We start from the raw sequence: 20,169 nt of genomic DNA on the forward strand, positions 1-20,169 counted from the left end.
AATTTTGCCCAAAATGTATTTGCGGTTAACATTTATTTAATATCCTAATCTTATTGAATGATCTTTTTTTCCGAAAAAAAATAACGTAAAATAGTCGGTTGCTGTTCATTAGCAATCTCCTAACATTACTTTCTCCAGAGAAGCTGAAAATATGCTTGCCAACATTTGTCTGAATACGTATAAAGATATTAAATACTTTTTTCATCGAAAGTAACAAGGAATTTATGAACAGCTTTTAAAGGTTTGTACTGAGCCAACCAGGAGTCGAACCTGGAATCTTCTGATCCGTAGTCAGATGCGTTATCCATTGCGCTACTGGCTCATATGCGAACATTAGGATAGTTGTTACATATTAGCTCGATGTTTCGAAAGTTTCAGGCACAAGAACTGTCAGAAAGTTTGCTTTTACTTGTGAGGAAAAGGTCCATTATTGAGATTGTCTTTATTCATTTCCTATCATCCCTAATCGCCCTTGAATTGAGTAACAGCAGTTGAACTGGCTGGCAAATTCTCCTCTCGATTAGGACTTGGTGATAAATTTAAATGAAACGTCCTTCAGCCAATCCATCATCTGTATTTGCAAATTAAAACAAGGTTCCACTGAGATTTGAACTTGGATTGCTGGATTCAGAGTCCAGAGTGCTCACCACAGAACCCAAGGTGACAACCTGAAAATCGTGGATCAATACTTGTGCTAATTTGAACAGCAGGGAGAAATATCAGTCCCGTTGCACAATTCATATTTATATTTCCCTTACTGGTTCCTCCTGTAAAAATGAGTAGGCTACTTTCCACTGCATTAAATTTCACTGTAACTGACCACATTCAAACACCAATGTTTGCATCGAATTGATATAAACCTTACTGCAGTAAATCCACTGAACAACATCAGCTTTTCACAGCTCTGCTTTCATCACACTGGAAGCCAATGTGAAAATATGAACAATTTCAAATCTTAACAGACAGGAAGGAGTGTGTGAGTGCGGACAATTGGCCCTGTGCACATTCCTGTAATCAGTATCTGGGAGAATCAGGCAGATGGGATCCTGGTGGCCTTGTGATTAGGATTCAGCGCTTTGAGATATCGCAGACTGGCCTCGAGAAATGAAGATTTAATGCATTTTTTTAACGTAAGAGTAAAAAGCTTTGGGGTTTTCCTTTATCCGACTTGCCAAGGACTTCTCATGCCCCCTACTAGCTCTCCTAAGCCCTTTTTTTTAAACTCATTCCGACCTAACTTGTAACCCTATATAGGTGTTATCAAGTGTTGAAAGTGGAAGTTTGGCCTGATGTCGCACGAGGTACCAGCTTTGAAGAAATGTAGCAACTTAAAGCTTTTGCAGAATGGCATGATGCGTATTGTAGTGATATGAGTTGAGTGTAAGAAATAGTGTGCAAATGATTTGAACAAGTTTTAAGCGTGTTTAGACTGATGTGGAGAAAGCAGAGGCATATTTGGGAGGAAGAGGTTGTGTCAGAGGGGGATTTTTCAGAGTGCACGTGTTTTGGAGGAAAGTTGAACGTTTGAGATGCGGTTGTGAATGAAAGGAAGGTGTTGAACAGCATGAGAGGCTTGTGCAATGTTGCGTGTGAGATTTGAGTGAGAGCATTTGTGGGCATTTGGGGAACGAAAGGACAAAGTAAGGAAATCACAATGCTGCTGAGTGTGAAGGAAGAGAGAGCATGTGGGGGGTAGTGTTAGTAAAAACAGCATTGGTGGTTCAGTGGTAGAATTCTCACCTGCCACGCGGGAGGCCCGGGTTCGATTCCCAGCCAATGCAAAGTCCCTTTTCTCTCCGTTCACTCTATATTGAAACGAATCTCCTGTCAAAATTGGGGTAAAACAAGGGAAATATTAAGTCTTGGCACGAAATCCTGAAGGGAAATGGATCACAATATTCGGAAGGAGGTGCAGTTGTGAATGGTGTTATTGATGATTGAGTGGAAGGTATTGGATCTTTGGGCTCCTGGTGGTTAGTTCCCTTCCCTCCCGTTGAATTCCTGCCTGTGATAAGAGACATGGATTCATTTTACCTGCCCGTTCATAGGAGAAACACACTACAGCAGTGCTGCAGGATCAACGGAACTAAAGAGACTTGTATAGAATTGTAAACAGTGCGGTCATGCTGCAGTTCTGGAACAGGTTTTACAGAAGTAGAATTGTGGTCACTGACACACTAGTTTAGAATATATTTAACCCCTGTTTCTCTGTAGGCTCCAATACGTGTGTGTGTGTGTGTGTGTGTGTGTGTGTGTGTGTGTGTGTGTGTGTGTGTGTGTGTGTGTGTGTGTGTGTGTGCATCCCTGTAAATGTCTGATTCTTTGTGCCTTTTTTAAGACTAAGCGGTGAAAATGTCTGACAAACGAATTGCAGAGGGCAGCAATGTTTACCCACTAAGATTCTGAATTTGATTAACGTCTGATAACTGCATCGAATGTGCAGTTTGAAGTCTCACATAATCCCAACTTCAATCTCCAGACATTATCTCCCAATGGGAAATGAAGAACACGATTTATCTGCGGTGCCTGGTTATAAAAAGGGCGAATACGTCAGCCGAGATCGTTCTATAAACTCCAATCTCGGACAATATCGTTCAATATTCATATTTCAGTAACCGGTTCGCAGACTCACAAGCATCAGCGCCTGCAGTCGCTGTTGTCCGCCAGCAGATGGTGGTGTTGTATCACTTTAATCACAAGGTTAGTGCAGCAGGTTTGAGGAGATATTTGAGGAACATTTATTTCCCTGTTTCCATGGAAAGGGAACAATCAGTAAAGCAATGGCGTTAATATCTCTGTCAGTAACATTCACAGGGAAATCTGTCCGAAGGATAGTGAATTTAATACTTGCATTCATATTTACCTTCCGGTTATTGAACATGTCGATTACCAGCTAATTATTGTATAAACTTACCATTTTGTGATTTAAAGATTTGTCTCTTTTATCATCCAGACATTATCAAATAATATTTCATTATAATTGGACACATGTCTCTTTTTCGCTGGATTTTCCATTCCTCGGCGCTCCTTATTTTCCTTCGTCCGTTCAGAAATCTAGCCGTACCCTACCTCTATAATATGTTCTGTGTATATGTAAATATAGTTCTTTGTTATAATTTTTGACTTCAGCACAATTCGAGCCCTAACTCACTCTGATCTATAACACAATTTCATCCACACAATTATTTTGAACTTTTTAGTGAATATCCATCTATTCTTCTCACTCGCTCTTTGTTCGATTCCATCTATTAGACACATTTTATAGAAAAACAATTAGTGAGGAAGTGTCTGCTTTATTAGTGATACACGGGTGTGTTCAGTAGTGCATGACATAGAGCCTAGCACAATAATACCTGAGATGGAGCCTAATGTAACGTAAGTGAACTCTTGACTAAGTAATAATATTTCAGAGACGATGACTTGTAGCATTTACCATGGCATGTCTATATGTATTAATAAATGAAGCGGCATGTAATGTAGTGTAAACAGTTGCAAAGTCGATTGCAATAATGATTCAAATGAGTCAAACGCAGTATATAAAGAGACATGGCCTAGTGCATTACTGTACAAGACTGCACCAAATTTGTGATTGTAGTGAACACTGCCATGAACAGTCATAAATGAGACAGGGTTAATTGTAGCCCTTATAGAAGCAAAGCCCAGTGCATTAATAACGAAATTAAGCTTCAGATTGCGTGATCATTGGTCACAAACTGGTTTAGAATATATTTAGCTGTTGTTTCAGTCTCTGTGGCGCAATTGGTCAGCGCGTTCGGCTATTAACCGAAAGGTTGTTGGTTCGAGACCAACCAAGGACGGAATTTTACTATTTCCTCACCATCAGCATTCACGGTTAAACAGTTGCCTGTTGGCAATGGGTCCGTGGGAGCCAACAAAAAATAGGTGTGAATTGTTCCCAGCTGTGCTGTTATCTGGTATTACCAACATTATATAATGACGATTGACTTCAAGCATATTACATATAACATTGTATATACATATACACATATATATATCTGTACACCATTACATATATATATATAATATATATGTGTAATTATACCTTCAATCATAAAAAAAATACAATTGAAAAATGAACTTGTGGCTGAGTATTTGTTCCAATTCCATATTCCTGTTTCCATTCATTCCTGGATCGATCATAAATCTGTCTAACCCAAACTGAAATGTGTTCAATGATGGAGCATCAGAACCCTCTGGAGTGGAGAATTCCCAAGATTCACCAGCCTTTGAGTGAAGCAATTTCTCCTCATCTCAGTCCTGAATCATCAGCGCCTTATCCTGAGATTGTGTCCCCGTATAGAAATAAAACAAAAGACAGGTGGCGCATGGATAAATTAATATTTTTAAATTAGCCAGCTTCCCTGGTGGTCTAGTGGTTAGGATTCGGCGCTTTCACCGCCGTGGCCCGGGTTCGATTCCCGGTCAGGGATTGTTGATTTATTGCTGTACAACAATCCTGTGTTACTTCCCGGTCTGCACCAGTTCTGTCGGAATCAGCATCAGAGAGATTTCCTTTTCAGTATCTGAATTGGAAATGTCAGATTTAAAGAACAAAGAAATAAGAGTGCGACAGGCTACAAAGAGCTGATGATACAAATGCTGAGATTATTCGAAGAAAGATGAAAATGATGCATTAATGAATGGGTAAAAATCATTGATCCCTTAGATATTTGCGAGACGAACGCTTTTAAATGTTGATGTTGGGGATAAGTTGTACAATCAGATTGAAAGTAACGGTTATCTTCCTGAATTCAGTGACATGGGCTCTCAGTCTAACCATCGGAACCTGCAACAACACAGCCTAGTTGAACATTGCAGACAGGCTGATTTGCTCCATTAGTTTTCCAGTTGTTTCTGTAGTGTAGTGGTTATCACGTTCGCTTCACACGCGAAAGGTCCCCGGTTTAAAACCGGGCAGAAACAATCATTAAGCTTGCTTATGTCGGGGAAGGGAAATTATTTGGTTTCAGTTTGTTGCTGCACATTATCCGAAACTCAGTGTTAAAGACATGTTATCATTTCTCTGATTTCATCATGAAATACTTTCTGTGAAATAAGGTGCACTGACGGGGAAGTTCGATTTTGACACCGAGCATTTATTCGCATCTCGTTCAGTCTCCAACAGAATTTAATGGGTTTATAGGTGCAGACGAATATGGTTATTCACCATCAGAAATTTCTGATAGTAGTGTGTGCTCAAACAGACAGATACAAGTAATACTGTAAGTGAACTAGAGGAAAAGGCGCACATTTCACAGAAGAATCACATGACGAAAACGACACTACACACACTCCTGCATTCAATCTTACAAAAGCAGCAAGTACCAAAATTTAAATCCATTTCGTTCGCGTTGGGATTCGAACCCACACCTCCACGGAGACTGGAGCCTTAGACCGCTTGGCCACACAACCACATTGACACATGTCAGAATCATATTATTTAATGGAAATGTCACTGAAATTCGTTTAAAGAAATGGAGTTGGGAAAGGCCATCGGGAGGATTGAGCCTGATCCTTCTCTGAATCAGGTCAGCCTGAACTGTGTAACAAACAGAAATCATCTCACTTTAGAAACACAATGAGCTGCACTGAAGGGACACCATCATTTAAACTTAAGCTTGTCGTTTCTTAATTTCCTGTTGCTCTGTTTTTTGAAGGGAAGTAGTGGGGGCGTGGAGATGGCCTTCGCGTGATATTCGTCTCCATCGAGTATACACTGAAGGCTCTGAAGAAGATGTCTCAGCTTCTGAACTCTGGGGACTTACTGGGGGTGGGAGAACACTCTGACTGCCGGGTCCCGGAGTAACAAGGTAACACTGAGCTGGTGATGGCGGAACCCGGGTGTTCCAATGGTGCAACGCCATCGTTTTCACCACCATGGGCTCGATGACAGGTGTCAAGTGTGGAAATAAGCAGAGTGCGGTTTTTCTTAATGAGAAACCTGCCTATTGTGTGACGGAAGAGAACGAAGAGAAAGGCTAAAATGACGATGATCCGCTGATTGGGAAAGTCACTGTCAGCTTCCCTGTTGGATCAGTGGTTTGGATTCTGCACTGTGGCCACAAGTTGATATCACTTGTGTGTGATATAAACATGACAATGTGAAGGAGAAACTTGTATTTGGTGAATAAAAAGACAGAAACAAAACAAAAGGCATGTGGTTCATGGATAAATTAATATTTTATAAAGCATTTACTAGTTTCCCTGGTGGTCTAGTGGTTAGGATTCGGTGCTTTCACTGCCGCGGCCCGGGTTCGATTCCCGGTCAGGGAATGTAGATTTATTGCTGTACAACAATCCTGCGTTACTTCCCGGTCTGCACCAGTTCTGGCGGAATCAGTATCAGGGAGATTTCCTCTTTAGTATCTGAATTGGAAATGTTACATTTAAAGGACAAAGAAAAAAGGGAGCGACAGGTTACGAAGCGCTGATGATACAAAATGCGGATGATTATTGGAAGAAAGGTGAAAAAGATGCATTAATGCATGGGTAGAAATTATTGCCCCCTTAGATATTTGCCAGACGAACGCTTTTAAATGTTGATGTTGGGGATAAGTTGTACAATCAGATTGAAACTAACGGTTATCTTCCTGAATTCAGTGACATGGGCTCTCAGTCTCACCATCGGAACCTGCAGCAACACAGCCTAGTTGAACATTGCAGACAGGCAGATTCGCTATGCTACATTGTCAGCTGTTTCTGTAGTGTAGTGGTTATCACGTTCGCCTAACACGCGAAAGGTACCCGGTTCGAAACCGGGCAGAAACAGTCAATAAATTTTCTCGTGTGGTGGAAGAGAAAATTGTTTGATTTCAGTTTGTTGCTCAATATGAACCGAAGTTCGATGTTAAACACGTTACCGTTGATCTGATATCACCCTCAAATACTTTCTGTGAAATTATAAACACGTTATTTTGACGAAAAGACAGGGAAGTTCGATTTTGACAACGAGCATTTATCCGCATCTCGTTCAGTCTACAACAGAATTTAATGGGTTTATAGGTGCAGATTAATATGGTTAATCACCATCTGAAATATCTGATAGTAGTGTGTGCTCAAAAAGACAGATACAAGTGATATTGTAAGTGTACTAGGGGAAATGGCACACATTTCACAGAAGAATTTTTTTTAAATCGTTTTTCATCACTAAGAAACAGGAAAAACCGCTCAGACAGATGAGGGAATCGAGACTCAGTGCGGATCTACTGAACTTTCCTGTAACGGACCGAATTTATGTGCCTGAATGTTTCAATCCCATAATAAAAATGGTGATCAGTCCCTTTGCCTCCCGTTGAATTTCTCCCTGTGGTAAGAGACGTGGATTTATTTTACCTGCCCGTTCATAGGAGAAAGGGAATAACCAACACACTACAGCAGTGCTGCGGGATCAACGGGACTAAAGAGACTTGTATAGAATTGTAAACAGTGCTGTCATGCTGCAGTTCTGGAATAGGATGCCAGAAATAGAATTGTGGTTATTGACACACGACTTTAGCATATACTGTCTCAGTCTTTGTGGCGCAATTGGTTAGAGCGTTTGGCTATTAACTACCCAAAAGTTGGTGGTTCGAGAACGACCCAGGGACGGAATTTCACTACTTTCTCGCCATCAGCATTCACAACAAACAGTTGCCTCTTGGCAATGGGTCCGTGGGTGCCCATAAAAAATAGCTGTTCAATTGTTCCCGGCTGTACTGTTATCTGGTGTTAGCAGCATTATTTAATGACGATTGATTTCTATCGCATCACATGTGACAGAGCCCGCGCCGCCATCTTAACAAAGCATTTTTCCTACACCTCCCTTGACCCGTGTCTATGCTTATGGTACCCCCATTGGAAACCAAATTCAGGGGAGAATTATTTAGGGGCAATTTGTTACTCCAATCAGCCTAACAGCACATCTTTGGGGTGTGGGAGGAAACTGGAGAACCCAGAGAAAACCCACGCAAGCACAGGGAGAATGCAAACTCCCACAGACACTGGCCCAAATCCATGTATCTGCACAGCTAGCAGTGATAGTCACTGAGCTGTTGTGTTGCCCATCTGCTGGTCCAGTTTTAAGCACACACTTCGACGCGAAGTACTAGGCCACTCTCGAAACATCCAAGAGCAGCCCACGCACGACCCACCGTGTTCATGCCCCTCGTTAGACAACAAGGTGGACTGATACACCTGCGGAGTAAAAGAGACAAAACATCAACACATGTAGCATTAGATTTCCAGTAATGTCCCGAGGCTCTGACCCTCATTTAAAACCGTCCCCTGTAACCCTCCATCCCTGTTTCACTCATGTTCCTATCTAAGTAAACCTTAAACAAGTCCAGCGTGCCTGCCTCCACCACCTTACTTGGTAGTGCATTCCATATCCCCACGACCCTCTGTGTGAGAAACCTCCCTCTAATATCCAAAACTGTACTTCTCCCCCCTCACCCTTAGCTCGCGACCCCTCGTGATATTTGTCTCCAATCTAGGAAAAAGCCTGCCTCTGTTTACTCTGTCTATACCCTTCATTATTTTATATTCATTATTTTAATCTCCGCCTTTCTAAGGAAAACAGCCCCAGTTTACCCAATCTTTCCTCATAACTCAGTCCTTCCAAACCAGGCATCATCTTGGTAAACCTCCTCTGCATCCTCTCCAGGGTCTCCACGTCCTTCCGGTAGTAAGGTGACCAGAACTGGACACAGTACTCCAAATGCGGTCTAACCAACATTCTGTACAACTGTAGCTTTAGACACCAGCTCTTATACTCTATACCCCTTTCTATAAAGGCTCGCATTCTGTAAGCTTTCTTTGCCACTTTCTCCACCTGTGTTTCCACCTTCAGAGACTTGTGCACTTGCACTCCCAGGTCCCTCCGCATTTTTATAGTCTTAATTGGTCTACCCTTTATCATGTAACTCCCCTCTACATTATTCCTTCCAAAATGCATCACCTCGCATTTATCAGGATTAAGTTCCATCTGTCATCTATCTGCCCAGTATACCAGCCTATCTATATCCCGCTGTGTCACCTGATAATCCTCCTCGCTATCCGCCAATCCTGCCATCTTTGTGCCATCTGCAAAGACTTATGACTTAATGACTTGTGCCCGTTTCCCCCCGTGATGAATTCCTGCCGTGTGTTACCTTCCAAGTTTCACAGGAGACACAGTGATGAGGTTGGTGGGTTTTGGAAATTGAAAGTGTCACATGAGCAGTTTGCGGGACTATTTCACCTCACTGTCCATTTCCTGTTCCAGCTAACAGGAATCAGTGCTTTCATTGGCTGAAACTGTCACTTGTGTGTGATATAAATATGACAATGTGAAGGATAAACTTGCATTTGGTGAATAAGAAGTCCGAAATACAATAAAAAGCAGGTGATTCATGGATAAATGAACATTTTAAAGCGCTTGAATCAGCTTCCCTGGTGGTCTAGTGGTTAGGATTCAGCGCTCGCAGCGCCGCGTTCTGGGTTCGATTCCTGGTGAGGGAATGTAGATTTATTGCTGTACAACAATCCCGCGTTACTTCCCGGTCTGCCACTGTCAGAATCAATATTCGGCAGTTTTCTTTGTTTGCGTCTGAATTGGAAAAGTCACATGTAAAGAACCAAAAAGAAAATAAGAGAGCGATAGGCTAGAAAGGGCTGATGACACAAAATACTGATACGGGTTAAAATCTGGCTGTTAATGGGGGAAAGTTTGTTGTTTCTACCGACACAAATATCACACAGACCTGGGTCCAAATCTCTGCTTCAATGACAAGAAAACATTTACTTAAATGAAATAGTAAACTCTCCCACCCCCAGTGAAGTGGAGGCAGTTTTCACTCAGAAACCAGTAACTGTGAGTTTAACAATGTGGGAAGGAGAAAGACTCAGTTTGAGCGGTGACATTGCGGGAGGAATGGAGAGCTGGAGTTCACCCAGAAAAGCAACAAAGTTTAAAATCAATGGTGTCCAACGTTGGATGGTCCATTAACGGTGATAATTTAATGTTATTCAGCAGAATCACCACAGGATGGTTTATCACAGATCGATGCTAATACTTTGAATGGAGTGAACTGCAGTAACATTGAATGCGGTAGAAAGGGCAGCACGGTAGCACAGTGATTAGCACTGATGCCTCACAGCGCCAGGGACTCAGGTCCTCGGGCCACCGTCTGTGCGGAGTTTGCACGTTCTCCCCGTGCCTCCCTGGGTTTCCTCCGGGTGTTCCGGTTTCAAAGATGCGTGTTGTAGTTTGATTGGCCATGCTAAATTGATCCTAGTGTCAGAGGGATTAGAAAGGTAAATATGTGGGTTTACGGGGAATAGGGCGTGGGTGGGATTGTTGTGGGTGCGGACTCGATGGGCCGAATGGCCTCCTTCTGGGGGAATCGAAAGAGGTAATGCAAATATACATTGTTTTGGATGAAACAGCAGGTCAACTAAATGTATTTTCACTGCCATGTAAAAGCGGACCTGACATCGGCACTGAAATGTGATGAGGTTGGAATAACTCAGGACGTTACATGGCATGTGTGCATAAGGAAACAAAGATAAACCTTTACCTTCACCACCTTTCATTAACATTGGGGATTTTTAGAAATAGAAGAAGTTTTTAAAAAAAATGAAATCCAACAAGGAGAAAATGTAACAACATCTGGCAGGGTGGAAATCGCGATGGGTATTTGGTCTATTGCAGCTTGTGTGAATTGATGTTTGAAGACAGTGCAAACAAAATGCGGTGCCAATTAGCAGATAGCACAGAAATCCAGCCAGGAGGTCCTGCCCGGGATTAAACCAGGAACCTTTAGATCTTCAGTCTAACGCGCTCCCAACGGAGCTATTTCGACTGTCAGGCCACTTGGAAGCTTCCGTCTCCCAAATATCTAAGGGAGCAATGACTTCTGCCCATTCGTTAATACATCATTTTCATCTTTCTTCGAGTAATCTCAACCAAATGTCCTGAGTGATAAAAACAAATTACTGCGGATGGGGAAAGAGGAAATGCTCCAAAATCTCCCAATGTCTGACAGCACCTGTAAGGAGTGAAAAGGGCGGATGTCTCGACTCCAGATGACACTTTATCAAAGATCATTGTACAGTATTACTCATTATTCGTTTCAATATTTAGTATCAATGTATTATTTAACACATAGGTCTTCATTATGAATTGAATATTTCTGAAATTGAACATCACTGGATTGAAAATATAACTGACCAACAGAACCAATCGAATCACTGGGTATTACAGATCACAATTTTGGGATTTACTATCGTCAGCTTTTAAACAAAGTCCAAGACATTGAAATGGAGGAAAATCAAGAATTATCTGTTAGTGACACTTGAGCCTTTTTTATTATGGGTGTGAAACATTCAGCCGCATAAATTCCGGCCCTTTCCAGGAAAGTCCAGTAGATCCGCACTGAGTCTCGATTCTTTCATCTGTCTGAGTGGCTTTTCCTGTTTCTTCGTGATGAAAAACGATTTAAAAATATTCTTCTCTGAAATGTGCGCCATTTCCTCTAATTCACTTACAGTATCACTTGTATCTGTCTTTTTGAGCACACACTACTATCCGATATTTCAGATGGTGATTCACCATATTAGTCTGCACCTGGAAACCATTAAATTCTGTTGGAGACTGAACGAGATGACAATATGTTCTCGGCGTCAAAAGCGAACTTTCCTGTCAGTGCGTCAAAAGATGTGCTTCTCATTTCACAGAAAGTATTTGAGGGTGATGTCAAAGCAATGATAACATGTCTTTAACATCGAGGTTCGGATAATGTTGAGCAACAAACTGAAATCAAACAATTATCCCTTACGCCACATGAGAAAGCTTAATGAATGTTTTTGCCCGGTTTGAACTGAACTGGGAACCGTTCGCGTGTGAGGCGGATGTGATAACCACTACACTGCAGAAACTGATCGAAACACGTTCGAGCAAATCAGCCTGTCTGCAATGTCCAACTAGGCTGTGTTGCTGCAAGTTCCGATGGTTAGACTGAGAGCCCATGTCACTGAATTCAGGAAGATAACCGTTACTTTCAATCTCATTCCACGACTTATACAAAGAACAAAGAACAAAGAACAAAAACAGCCCGGGAAACAGGCCCTTCGGCCCAACGAGCCCACGCCGCCACTTTAACATTACCAGTTCCCCCCTCCACCCATGACCCTTATCTATGCTTATGGCATTCCACATTGAGGGAAAACTAATTTAGGGACAATATATTACCTCCAATCAGCCGAATAGCACATTTTTGGGGTGTGGGAGGAAACCGAAGCACCCGGAGAAAACCCACGCAAGCACGGGGAGAATGCACAAACTCCCACAGACACTGGCCCAAATCCATGTGTCTGCACAGCAAACCATGATAGTCACTGAGCTGTCGTCTTGACCAGTATCTGGTCCAGTTTAAGCGTACACTATGAAGTACTTGAAGTACTCGGCCACTCTCGAACATCCAAGAGCAGCCCTTGTATGACCCATCGCGTGTATGTCCCTCGTTGAGCAACAAGGCGGACCGACTTAATACTTGTGAATTAAAAGAGAAAAACATTAGTATCATTCCACATCCTTATACATTACCAGGGACGTCCCAAGGCTATTGAAGCTTATTTAAAACAATCTCCTATATCCCTCCATCTCCAACCCACTCATGTGCCTGTCTAAGTAACTCCTAAACAACTCCAGCGTGCCTGCCTCCACCACCTTGCTTGGCAGAGCATTCCATACCCCGACTACCCTTTGTGTGAGAAGCCTCCCTCTAATATCTGTGTTATACCTCTCCCCCCTCACCTAAGCCCGTGGCCCTTCGTACTGTGCGTTTCTGACACAGGAAATCGCTTTCCACTGTTTACTCTACCTATACCCTTCATAATCTTATATACTTCAATTAGATCCCCCCTCAGTCGCCGTCTTTCAAGGGAAAACAGCCCCAATTTGCTCAATCTTTCCTCATAACCCAGTCCTTCCATATCAGGCAGCATCCTGGTAAACCTCCTCTGCACTCTCTCCAGTCTCCACGTCCTTCCGATAGTAAGGCGACCAGAACTGGACGCAGTACTCCAAATGTGGCCTAACCATCGTTCTATACAACTGCAACATTAGACTCCAGCTCTTATACTCTATACCCCTTCCTATAAAGGCTAACATAAGCTTTCTTCTCAGCCTTCTCCACTTGTACTGCCACCTTCAAAGACTTGTGCACTTGCACCCCAAGGTCCCTCTGCGTTTCTATACTCTTAATAGGCTTACCCTTTATCATATAACTCCCCCCTACATTATTCCGGCCAAAATGCATCACCTCACATTTATCAGGATTAAACTCCAATTGCCATATATGTGCCCAATATACCAGCCTATCTATGCCCCGTTGTATTGCCAGACACTCCTCCTCACTGTCCGCCAATCCAGCCATCTTAGTGTCATCTGCAAATTTGCTGATCACACCACTTGCTCCATCTTCCAAGTCATTTATATATACTACAAAAAGAAGATTTCCCAGTACTGAGCCCTGCGGCACACCACTAGTGACAGACCTCCAGCTAGAAAAGGAACCTTCCACTACTACTCTCTGTCTCCTCTTACCAAGCCAGTTCTCAACCCATCTAGATACCTGGCCTTGTATTCCACGAGCCTTAACCTTTTCAGCCAACCTATCAGGTCACGCCTCTTTCTTGACACCCGGGATCCTGGCAGATAAAGGGTGGTCTGAAAATGGACCACCCTTTGTCTGCCAGGAATTTGTGCATTGCATGAAGTTGAACAGAATTTGACACGTTATGACAGTGTCCACATTACCCATCATCCAACGGCCTGTCAGAAAGAGCCGCCTAAACAGTAAAAGCAGATTCAGAAAACCATCCCACAGCCTCCTTGGACATCAAACCATCCAGTTTCATCCTCAATTACAGGGTGACACACACCCCAACTCCACCCCCTGCTGCCCTACCCGCCCCCCCCGCCACCCCCGTTCAACAACTGGACTAGCCCACGCAGAATTGCTCAAGGGAAGGTTACTCTGCCCAAAGTTACGCCTGATCTTCAGAGGGCGGGAGATGACACTCAGTGCCCACCAACAGGGAGAGGCACTTAAAGACAGTTGATAGGTTATTAGTAAAGAATCATGGCAATGGATCCGCGTGGTTATGACGCATGTTTGGTACAGGAACAGGACCAGTTTCCTATCAAGTCCGTTTGGGAGATACCATCCTATGGGAATCAGCTACAAGCCATCAACCCCTAGTCATGCAGGAAAAATCAATTCCCAGCACACCGGGAAATCAGGAAAGAATTCCAGGCACTCCGGGTACTGCTCTCCACCTCCGCCAGTGATTACCTCGGAGACTGAAATGGGCACAGCGGGTTTAGCCTCTCGACAACATTGTCTCCCGATGAAGGGAAGTTGGGCCACAATGCTCATGGTGGGAGAGGCGAGCTCCGGTCTGCTGAACCCCACTCACTTCCGAGGCTGAGCAGGAGGAACCGCACCCAGCATTGAAACTCCAAAAAAGGCTTCCAAGGCCGTCAGCCCTCGATGGTCACTCAGACCCAGAGGGGGAGGGGTGCAATGACTTCAAACAGGTTCATGAGTTGAACATGCCCAAATATAAACTACCAAACTGAGGCCTGTGAAATCTGCCCACTCAGGGAGCTCCACAGGGAGTTCAGAGCTGCAAGGAGTGAAGCACTGAGAGTTGGGGTGAGTGTGGGAGTTTAGGGAAGTGGTTGGAGTGGTGTTGCTGCGTCTTGTCTCCCTTACAACCAGGTCCAGTGCAGGCAGGAATCTCCGAGACATTACAGGGATGTGAGCCCATGGGTTTATTGAGTCTTTCAGAAGGAGTTCGACAAGGTCTCACATAACAGACAACCATGTAAAGTGAAAGCATATGGAATTGCAGGATATGTTTTGAGATTGATAGAAAGCTGGTTAACAGATAGAAAGCAAAGAGTTGGCATTCAGTGTCAAGTTGGTTACTGCAGGAATCTGTGCACGGACCCAACTGTTCACATTATATATTAATTAATATTAAAATGGAACTAAATGTATTATTCCGAAAATTGCAGATGATAAAAGGTGAGTGAGAGTGAGCTTTGAGAAACATACAGACATACTTTAGTGTGTTCTGAACAGGTTCAATGTGTGGGCATGTGCAAAGCAGTTGCAGTAAAATGTGGATGAGTGTGACGTTATCTCTTTGCAGCAATAAAAGGGAGACAGGTTATTAATTGAATGGGTGTACATTGAGATAGATGGATACTCAGAGAGACCTTGGCCTCTGCATGCATCAGTAACATGGAGGTGTGCTTTCACTGATGAAACACTGGGTGGCGCAGCGACCACTTCACTGAAGTATTGAGGGTTCGCTCAAAATCCAAACAGGATCCGTGACAAACCCTGTAAGTTAAAAGCGACAGAGTGGGAAAGGGATATTTGATCGAGAAAATATAGCGATACGAGAAAACTGTGAATCTAAGCATTTATTAATGTTAATCCATTTATGCCTCAATCTTTATTCACAATTTCATAACATTTTACAGAAAGATTTCTTTTGAAGTTGGCTCCAGTTGTGTATGTCAACTGAACAGAATATCGACGAAATATAGGGAAAACAGGACATCGGCATAAAAGGCAGTGAACAAATACCAATAAGAAATTACTACTAAATTGCAGATTAATTCGAACAACATTGAATCGTCAAGATTCAATTATATGAATGCCACGATTCTCTCATTCAGTTAAAACAGAAAATGAAACACAGTTTACGTTGCTATCTCTTAACTGAGGTTGGTTTAAATCTGAGGATCGCTAAAATAATGCAATACATTTCCACAGCACCACTATATGAATAAACAGGTGGAGAAAAATTGTCCGAAATCTAATAAATCACTGGACCAGTAAAAGAGGAAACAAGAAATAAAGCAAACTTTTCATGGATTCGAAGCATTTAGTTAAAAGTTGCTTATCAATTGAGAATTGTGGAGTTTTTTCAAACCACTTCCGTCAGTTAGAAATGTCCATAGATTGAATTATCAAGATGGCACTGTGGCACAGTGGTTAGCCCCGCTGTTTCACAGCACCCGGGGACTCGGGGTCAATTCCAGGCTCGGGCGCCTGCCTGCGTTGAATTTGCACGTTCTCCCCGGGACTGCATAGGTTTCCTTCACAGTCGAAAGGTATGCAAATTAGGTGGATTGTCCGTGGTTAATGCAGATTAGGGGAATTAATGCGGCAAAAACGCGGATCGAGACGGCTAAATGCTCTATTGGAGAGTCGGAGCAGACTCGGTGGGCTGAATGGCCTCTTTGAATTTGTGCCATGCAGAGATCCTAATAATCAGCTCAGGGAAAATCAACAGCCTCCAAAGATTAAACCGATCACTTGATCTGTAAAAGAGAGATACAATATTGAAGCAGATGTTTATGATCTGAGACATTAATGTGAGAGTTTTTTAATCAATAAAACATTTTGTCACTTTTCTCTCAGTCTGAAATGTGAGTGGACTGATCATCCCACCTTCATCAGAGTTACTGCAGCGCTGTAGGACAAGCTCAGGAAGAACAGGAAGATGAATGTGGAAGCGGTTGTCCAGATGTTGCCGTTATAATCCTCATTGTCTTCAATCCAGCTTGTATTTGTGGAATCTATGGAGTTGGCGAGGAGGAGACAATTAATGCATGATATCATACTGGGTTTTATCTTTTATCTTCGTTTTTATATCGATTTTCTCACTTTTATCTTCGTTCAGGTATTATTTTGCTCTATAATGTCATCTTTAAAGTTTGTTTGCTAATAATGTAATCAATTAACGCAATGTTGTTAATTGCTCATTCTCAGCAATGTATCTATGTTACGAACTGCACCTCCGAGTTTATTTCATGTGCAATGTTCGAAAATATTATGCATTTACTTCATTGTCAGACACTCTCTTAGTCTGATTTAATTTTGTACTAACTATCAGCAAATATATTCTGAAGGCCAAGCAAGGGAAGTTAACTGAGCTGAGTTGAATAAATTAGGTCTACATTCTCTCGAATGTTGAAGAACGTGAGAAATTTCCTTGTTGAGACAACAAATAATCGGAAGGGGTTTGACAGGGCAGTCACTGTTTCTGCTGGACGGCGAATGCAAAACAAAAACAAAACGGGAGTGCAGACTTTTGATGAGTTAGCGTCGTTGATGACTGAGATGAGGAGACTTTCTTTTCATCGGGGTTTTGAAACTTCGGAATTCTTCACGTTTGTTGGTTGGGTTGGGTTGGAGGTATCTTTGATTTTTTTTTCAAGAAACCAAAGGATATGAGGAATGATTGGGAAATAGCAGTGAGACCAAATACCAGACATTATCCTATTGAATGCTGATCAATTCCATATTGGGTCTATGGACTAGTCCTAAAAGAATATCTTATGTTCTTACGATTTACAATTTTTGAGATAAATTTAGGTTACTACTGTGGAATATTACCCATGATGATCAGATGAGTTATATTTTTGTTCGTTTGTGTTTGCAAATTATTAGCTTATCTCGGTTTCTGCCGGAGAACATGGTTTCTGTCTGTGACAGACCAACATGTAATAAAGTCATGTTTTACAGAATGTGCCCATTAATAATACACTTTTAATTAAATACCACATATAGCCTGTCCTTCCTGATTGCTTGGGCTTTAATATTTGCATTCATAGGAATACAAAATGTGAAGGGGATTACAAGTTATTTTTCATAACAAGAGAGTGTTGATTGGTTGGCAAATGGACTCCAATGGGTAAAGACTTTTTTTCCAAGTTGAATGGAGTAGATAAATGTTGACTCAGTGTTAACTACCATGTTTTGTTTAAAATCAAACCAGGCAGCTTGACTCTGAGAAATGAACCTGAGCGCGGCTGTCGCCTATTTTGTTCAGGGGGAACAGACACACACGTGTACATGTTCTTTCTGTCTCAATAGAACAGGGCTCTGAATTTCAATGTATGCAACTTCACGGCGTTAGGTGCGCCACACTCACTACTATCATTAAATAATAGATGTTTGGAGGTTGTGTGAATGTCCTGCTGAGTGCAATATGGAAATCTGTGACATATCTCTTTGTTCAGTGATGATCAAGCTCTGTACTACCATACGGGAGTATTAAAGATAATGTATATGCTTATCTGAAAATGAGCCATATTATGTGTATTCATTTGCCTGCATTAATATGTGTACTTTGTAGTTATTCATCGCTATGCCTGCACGTGTGTGCTAATGTGTCAATTTTTATGTCTGCTTATCATTGTTTAGCAAGTGAGTGTTTATTGGGTGTGTTTATGTATCAATGTTTATGTTTATGTATTAATGTACCTAATGAGGTGAGTTGATGTGATCATAATCATCAGTGCTTATGGTTATGGAACAGTTTGTGTACCGCCGTGTAAGTGAGCATCTTAATGTTTTTGCCTTCATGTGTGTGCTTGATATTGTATGTACCTGTGTTGGTGAATGTCTATATGTACGAATTGGTGAATGTTGATGTCTCCAGCTGTGATAATAGGGGTCTTTATTTGTGTTTGTTTTCTTGTATCTGCGAACATGCTCATGTTTGTGTCTATGTTTGGGCCCGTGAATGTATTAATACATGCTGGCTTGTATTTACGAATGTCTGCGTTTGTTGATGTATGTGCGTGCGTGTCCATGCCTGTGTCGCTTTATAAGACAGTTTTAACATGAATGTGTTTGAATTCATGAGAGGAGATGGGTTATTAATATTAGCGGCTGTGTTTGCTCCTGAGTCTGTGTGTGTTTGTGGAGATGTATTTGCCTGTTTGTTTGTATGCCTGTGTCAGTATGTGAGCATTTCTATTATTCCTGCAAGTTTAAACGCGCACTATGAACTCAAGGTGGCCCTGTCAGTGTGTATTACTGCAATGGTTGCCTTTTTCTGGTCATGGATATATTTCAATGCGAGCTGTCGTGATTTTAGCCTAATGAAAGTAACAGTTCAGTGATCAGCCCTCGGAATGTCAGTGGAAAAACTGAAGCAACTGGTAATACCCAATCACCAGTGTATTATTGGGCCATTCAAATTCAATTTATCATATGATCAAAAGGGACAAATGTAACCGGACACGTTTGCATGATGTTGTGCCGCATACATACGGATGCTGCACATGATTCCCATGAAGCAGGTTTTAAAATTTCAGGCAGTGGGATGGAAGCCCACTTTGATGCCAATGGTAACTGAGTTCAGAGGGCAGTGAGTGGTTGCCGAGTCTGCGCATTGTTGGTGAAGAATTGTCCTCTGTCCTCTCTGCAGAGTCATAATGCGTTAACAGTTGCCCTTTCCCTCTCTGTGTTGATTAAGTCAGTGCAGAGTGGTTTAAAATTGCCAATTCTCACATCTACAGTTGAGATAATTCAGGTTCCTATTCTTAGTTGGTTCTCACTTTAGTTCTAAAACTTTGATGGGATTGAGAAAAAAAAAACTAGAAATGAGACATCTGTATTGAACAGTTATACATTTATTTCTCGGAAATGGAACTTTCTCACATCTCCCTACAACTGGAGGAAATTTGCTGAAGTGGAATTATGCATCAGTCGTGTCCGCTTAGTGTTGTGTCTCAACCTGGCGAACTGATTCTCTAAGACTGGGGCATTAGACTGACAACTATCCTACTTCAACCTATCAGTTCTTCACTTGACAAGTATGGGAAACAAAATTAATTGGCCTGATTTTGTTTTAAACACAAGTAGAACAAAATGATTTTATTATTTTAACGTTGGAAATGCAATATGGAGTTTCTCATCGACAATGTTTGGAAATGTTCACAAAACCGGGTTTACCACTGGATTTATTAACCGTTCTGTTGATAATCTTCAAGGGGATGGCTTCATGTCCCACCACACAGGAGTAAGAGGCGCCGCTGGACCATTCCTCTGCTGCAATGGATAACAGGCTGTACATGAAGAAGGAGCTATTGCCGTTCTCCGCCACCACCTCGGTGTTCCTGTAGTTCCTGGGATTCACCGGCGTGTCATCGATGGTCCACTTGACGAAGATCTCTCGGGGGGAGAAACCTCTCACGAAGCAGCTGAGGGAGACGAATCTCTGAGCGGAGACTTCTTCTGCCGAGGGCAGGAGGACAGAGACGGATGGTTTCAGCGGATTTGGATCTGCAGAAAATGTGCATTAGTTGTTAGC

General features: G+C 42.2%; 7 non-coding genes and 1 gene segment (V, D, J or C); 6 read left to right on the forward strand and 2 right to left on the reverse strand.

Annotated features, from left to right (window-relative positions):
* Positions 1–249: 249 nt before the first annotated feature.
* trnar-acg (transfer RNA arginine (anticodon ACG)) lies at positions 250–322 on the reverse strand. The gene has a single exon. It is a non-coding gene; the product is annotated as a tRNA-Arg (tRNA).
* A 1,388-nt stretch (positions 323–1,710) lies between these two features.
* On the forward strand, positions 1,711–1,781 carry trnag-gcc (transfer RNA glycine (anticodon GCC)). The gene has a single exon. It is a non-coding gene; the product is annotated as a tRNA-Gly (tRNA).
* Positions 1,782–3,744: 1,963 nt separating this feature from the next.
* Positions 3,745–3,818, forward strand: trnan-auu (transfer RNA asparagine (anticodon AUU)). Its single transcript has one exon. It is a non-coding gene; the product is annotated as a tRNA-Asn (tRNA).
* A 561-nt stretch (positions 3,819–4,379) lies between these two features.
* Positions 4,380–4,451, forward strand: trnae-uuc (transfer RNA glutamic acid (anticodon UUC)). Its single transcript has one exon. It is a non-coding gene; the product is annotated as a tRNA-Glu (tRNA).
* A 420-nt stretch (positions 4,452–4,871) lies between these two features.
* trnav-cac (transfer RNA valine (anticodon CAC)) lies at positions 4,872–4,944 on the forward strand. The gene has a single exon. It is a non-coding gene; the product is annotated as a tRNA-Val (tRNA).
* Positions 4,945–6,222: 1,278 nt separating this feature from the next.
* On the forward strand, positions 6,223–6,294 carry trnae-uuc (transfer RNA glutamic acid (anticodon UUC)). The gene has a single exon. It is a non-coding gene; the product is annotated as a tRNA-Glu (tRNA).
* Positions 6,295–6,716: 422 nt separating this feature from the next.
* trnav-aac (transfer RNA valine (anticodon AAC)) lies at positions 6,717–6,789 on the forward strand. Its single transcript has one exon. It is a non-coding gene; the product is annotated as a tRNA-Val (tRNA).
* Positions 6,790–19,770: 12,981 nt separating this feature from the next.
* The window catches only part of LOC145362424 (Ig heavy chain C region-like), a 44,171-nt gene continuing 43,772 nt past the window's right edge, over positions 19,771–20,169 (reverse strand). The window contains 1 exon segment of the C gene segment in view: positions 19,771–20,141. Within this exon segment, the coding sequence occupies positions 19,771–20,141 (371 nt within the window).

The sequence above is a fragment of the Carcharhinus amblyrhynchos genome, unplaced genomic scaffold, assembly GCF_965287045.1.
Source record: "Carcharhinus amblyrhynchos unplaced genomic scaffold, sCarAmb.v2.hapA scaffold_38, whole genome shotgun sequence".
Taxonomy (NCBI): Eukaryota; Metazoa; Chordata; class Chondrichthyes; order Carcharhiniformes; family Carcharhinidae; genus Carcharhinus; species Carcharhinus amblyrhynchos.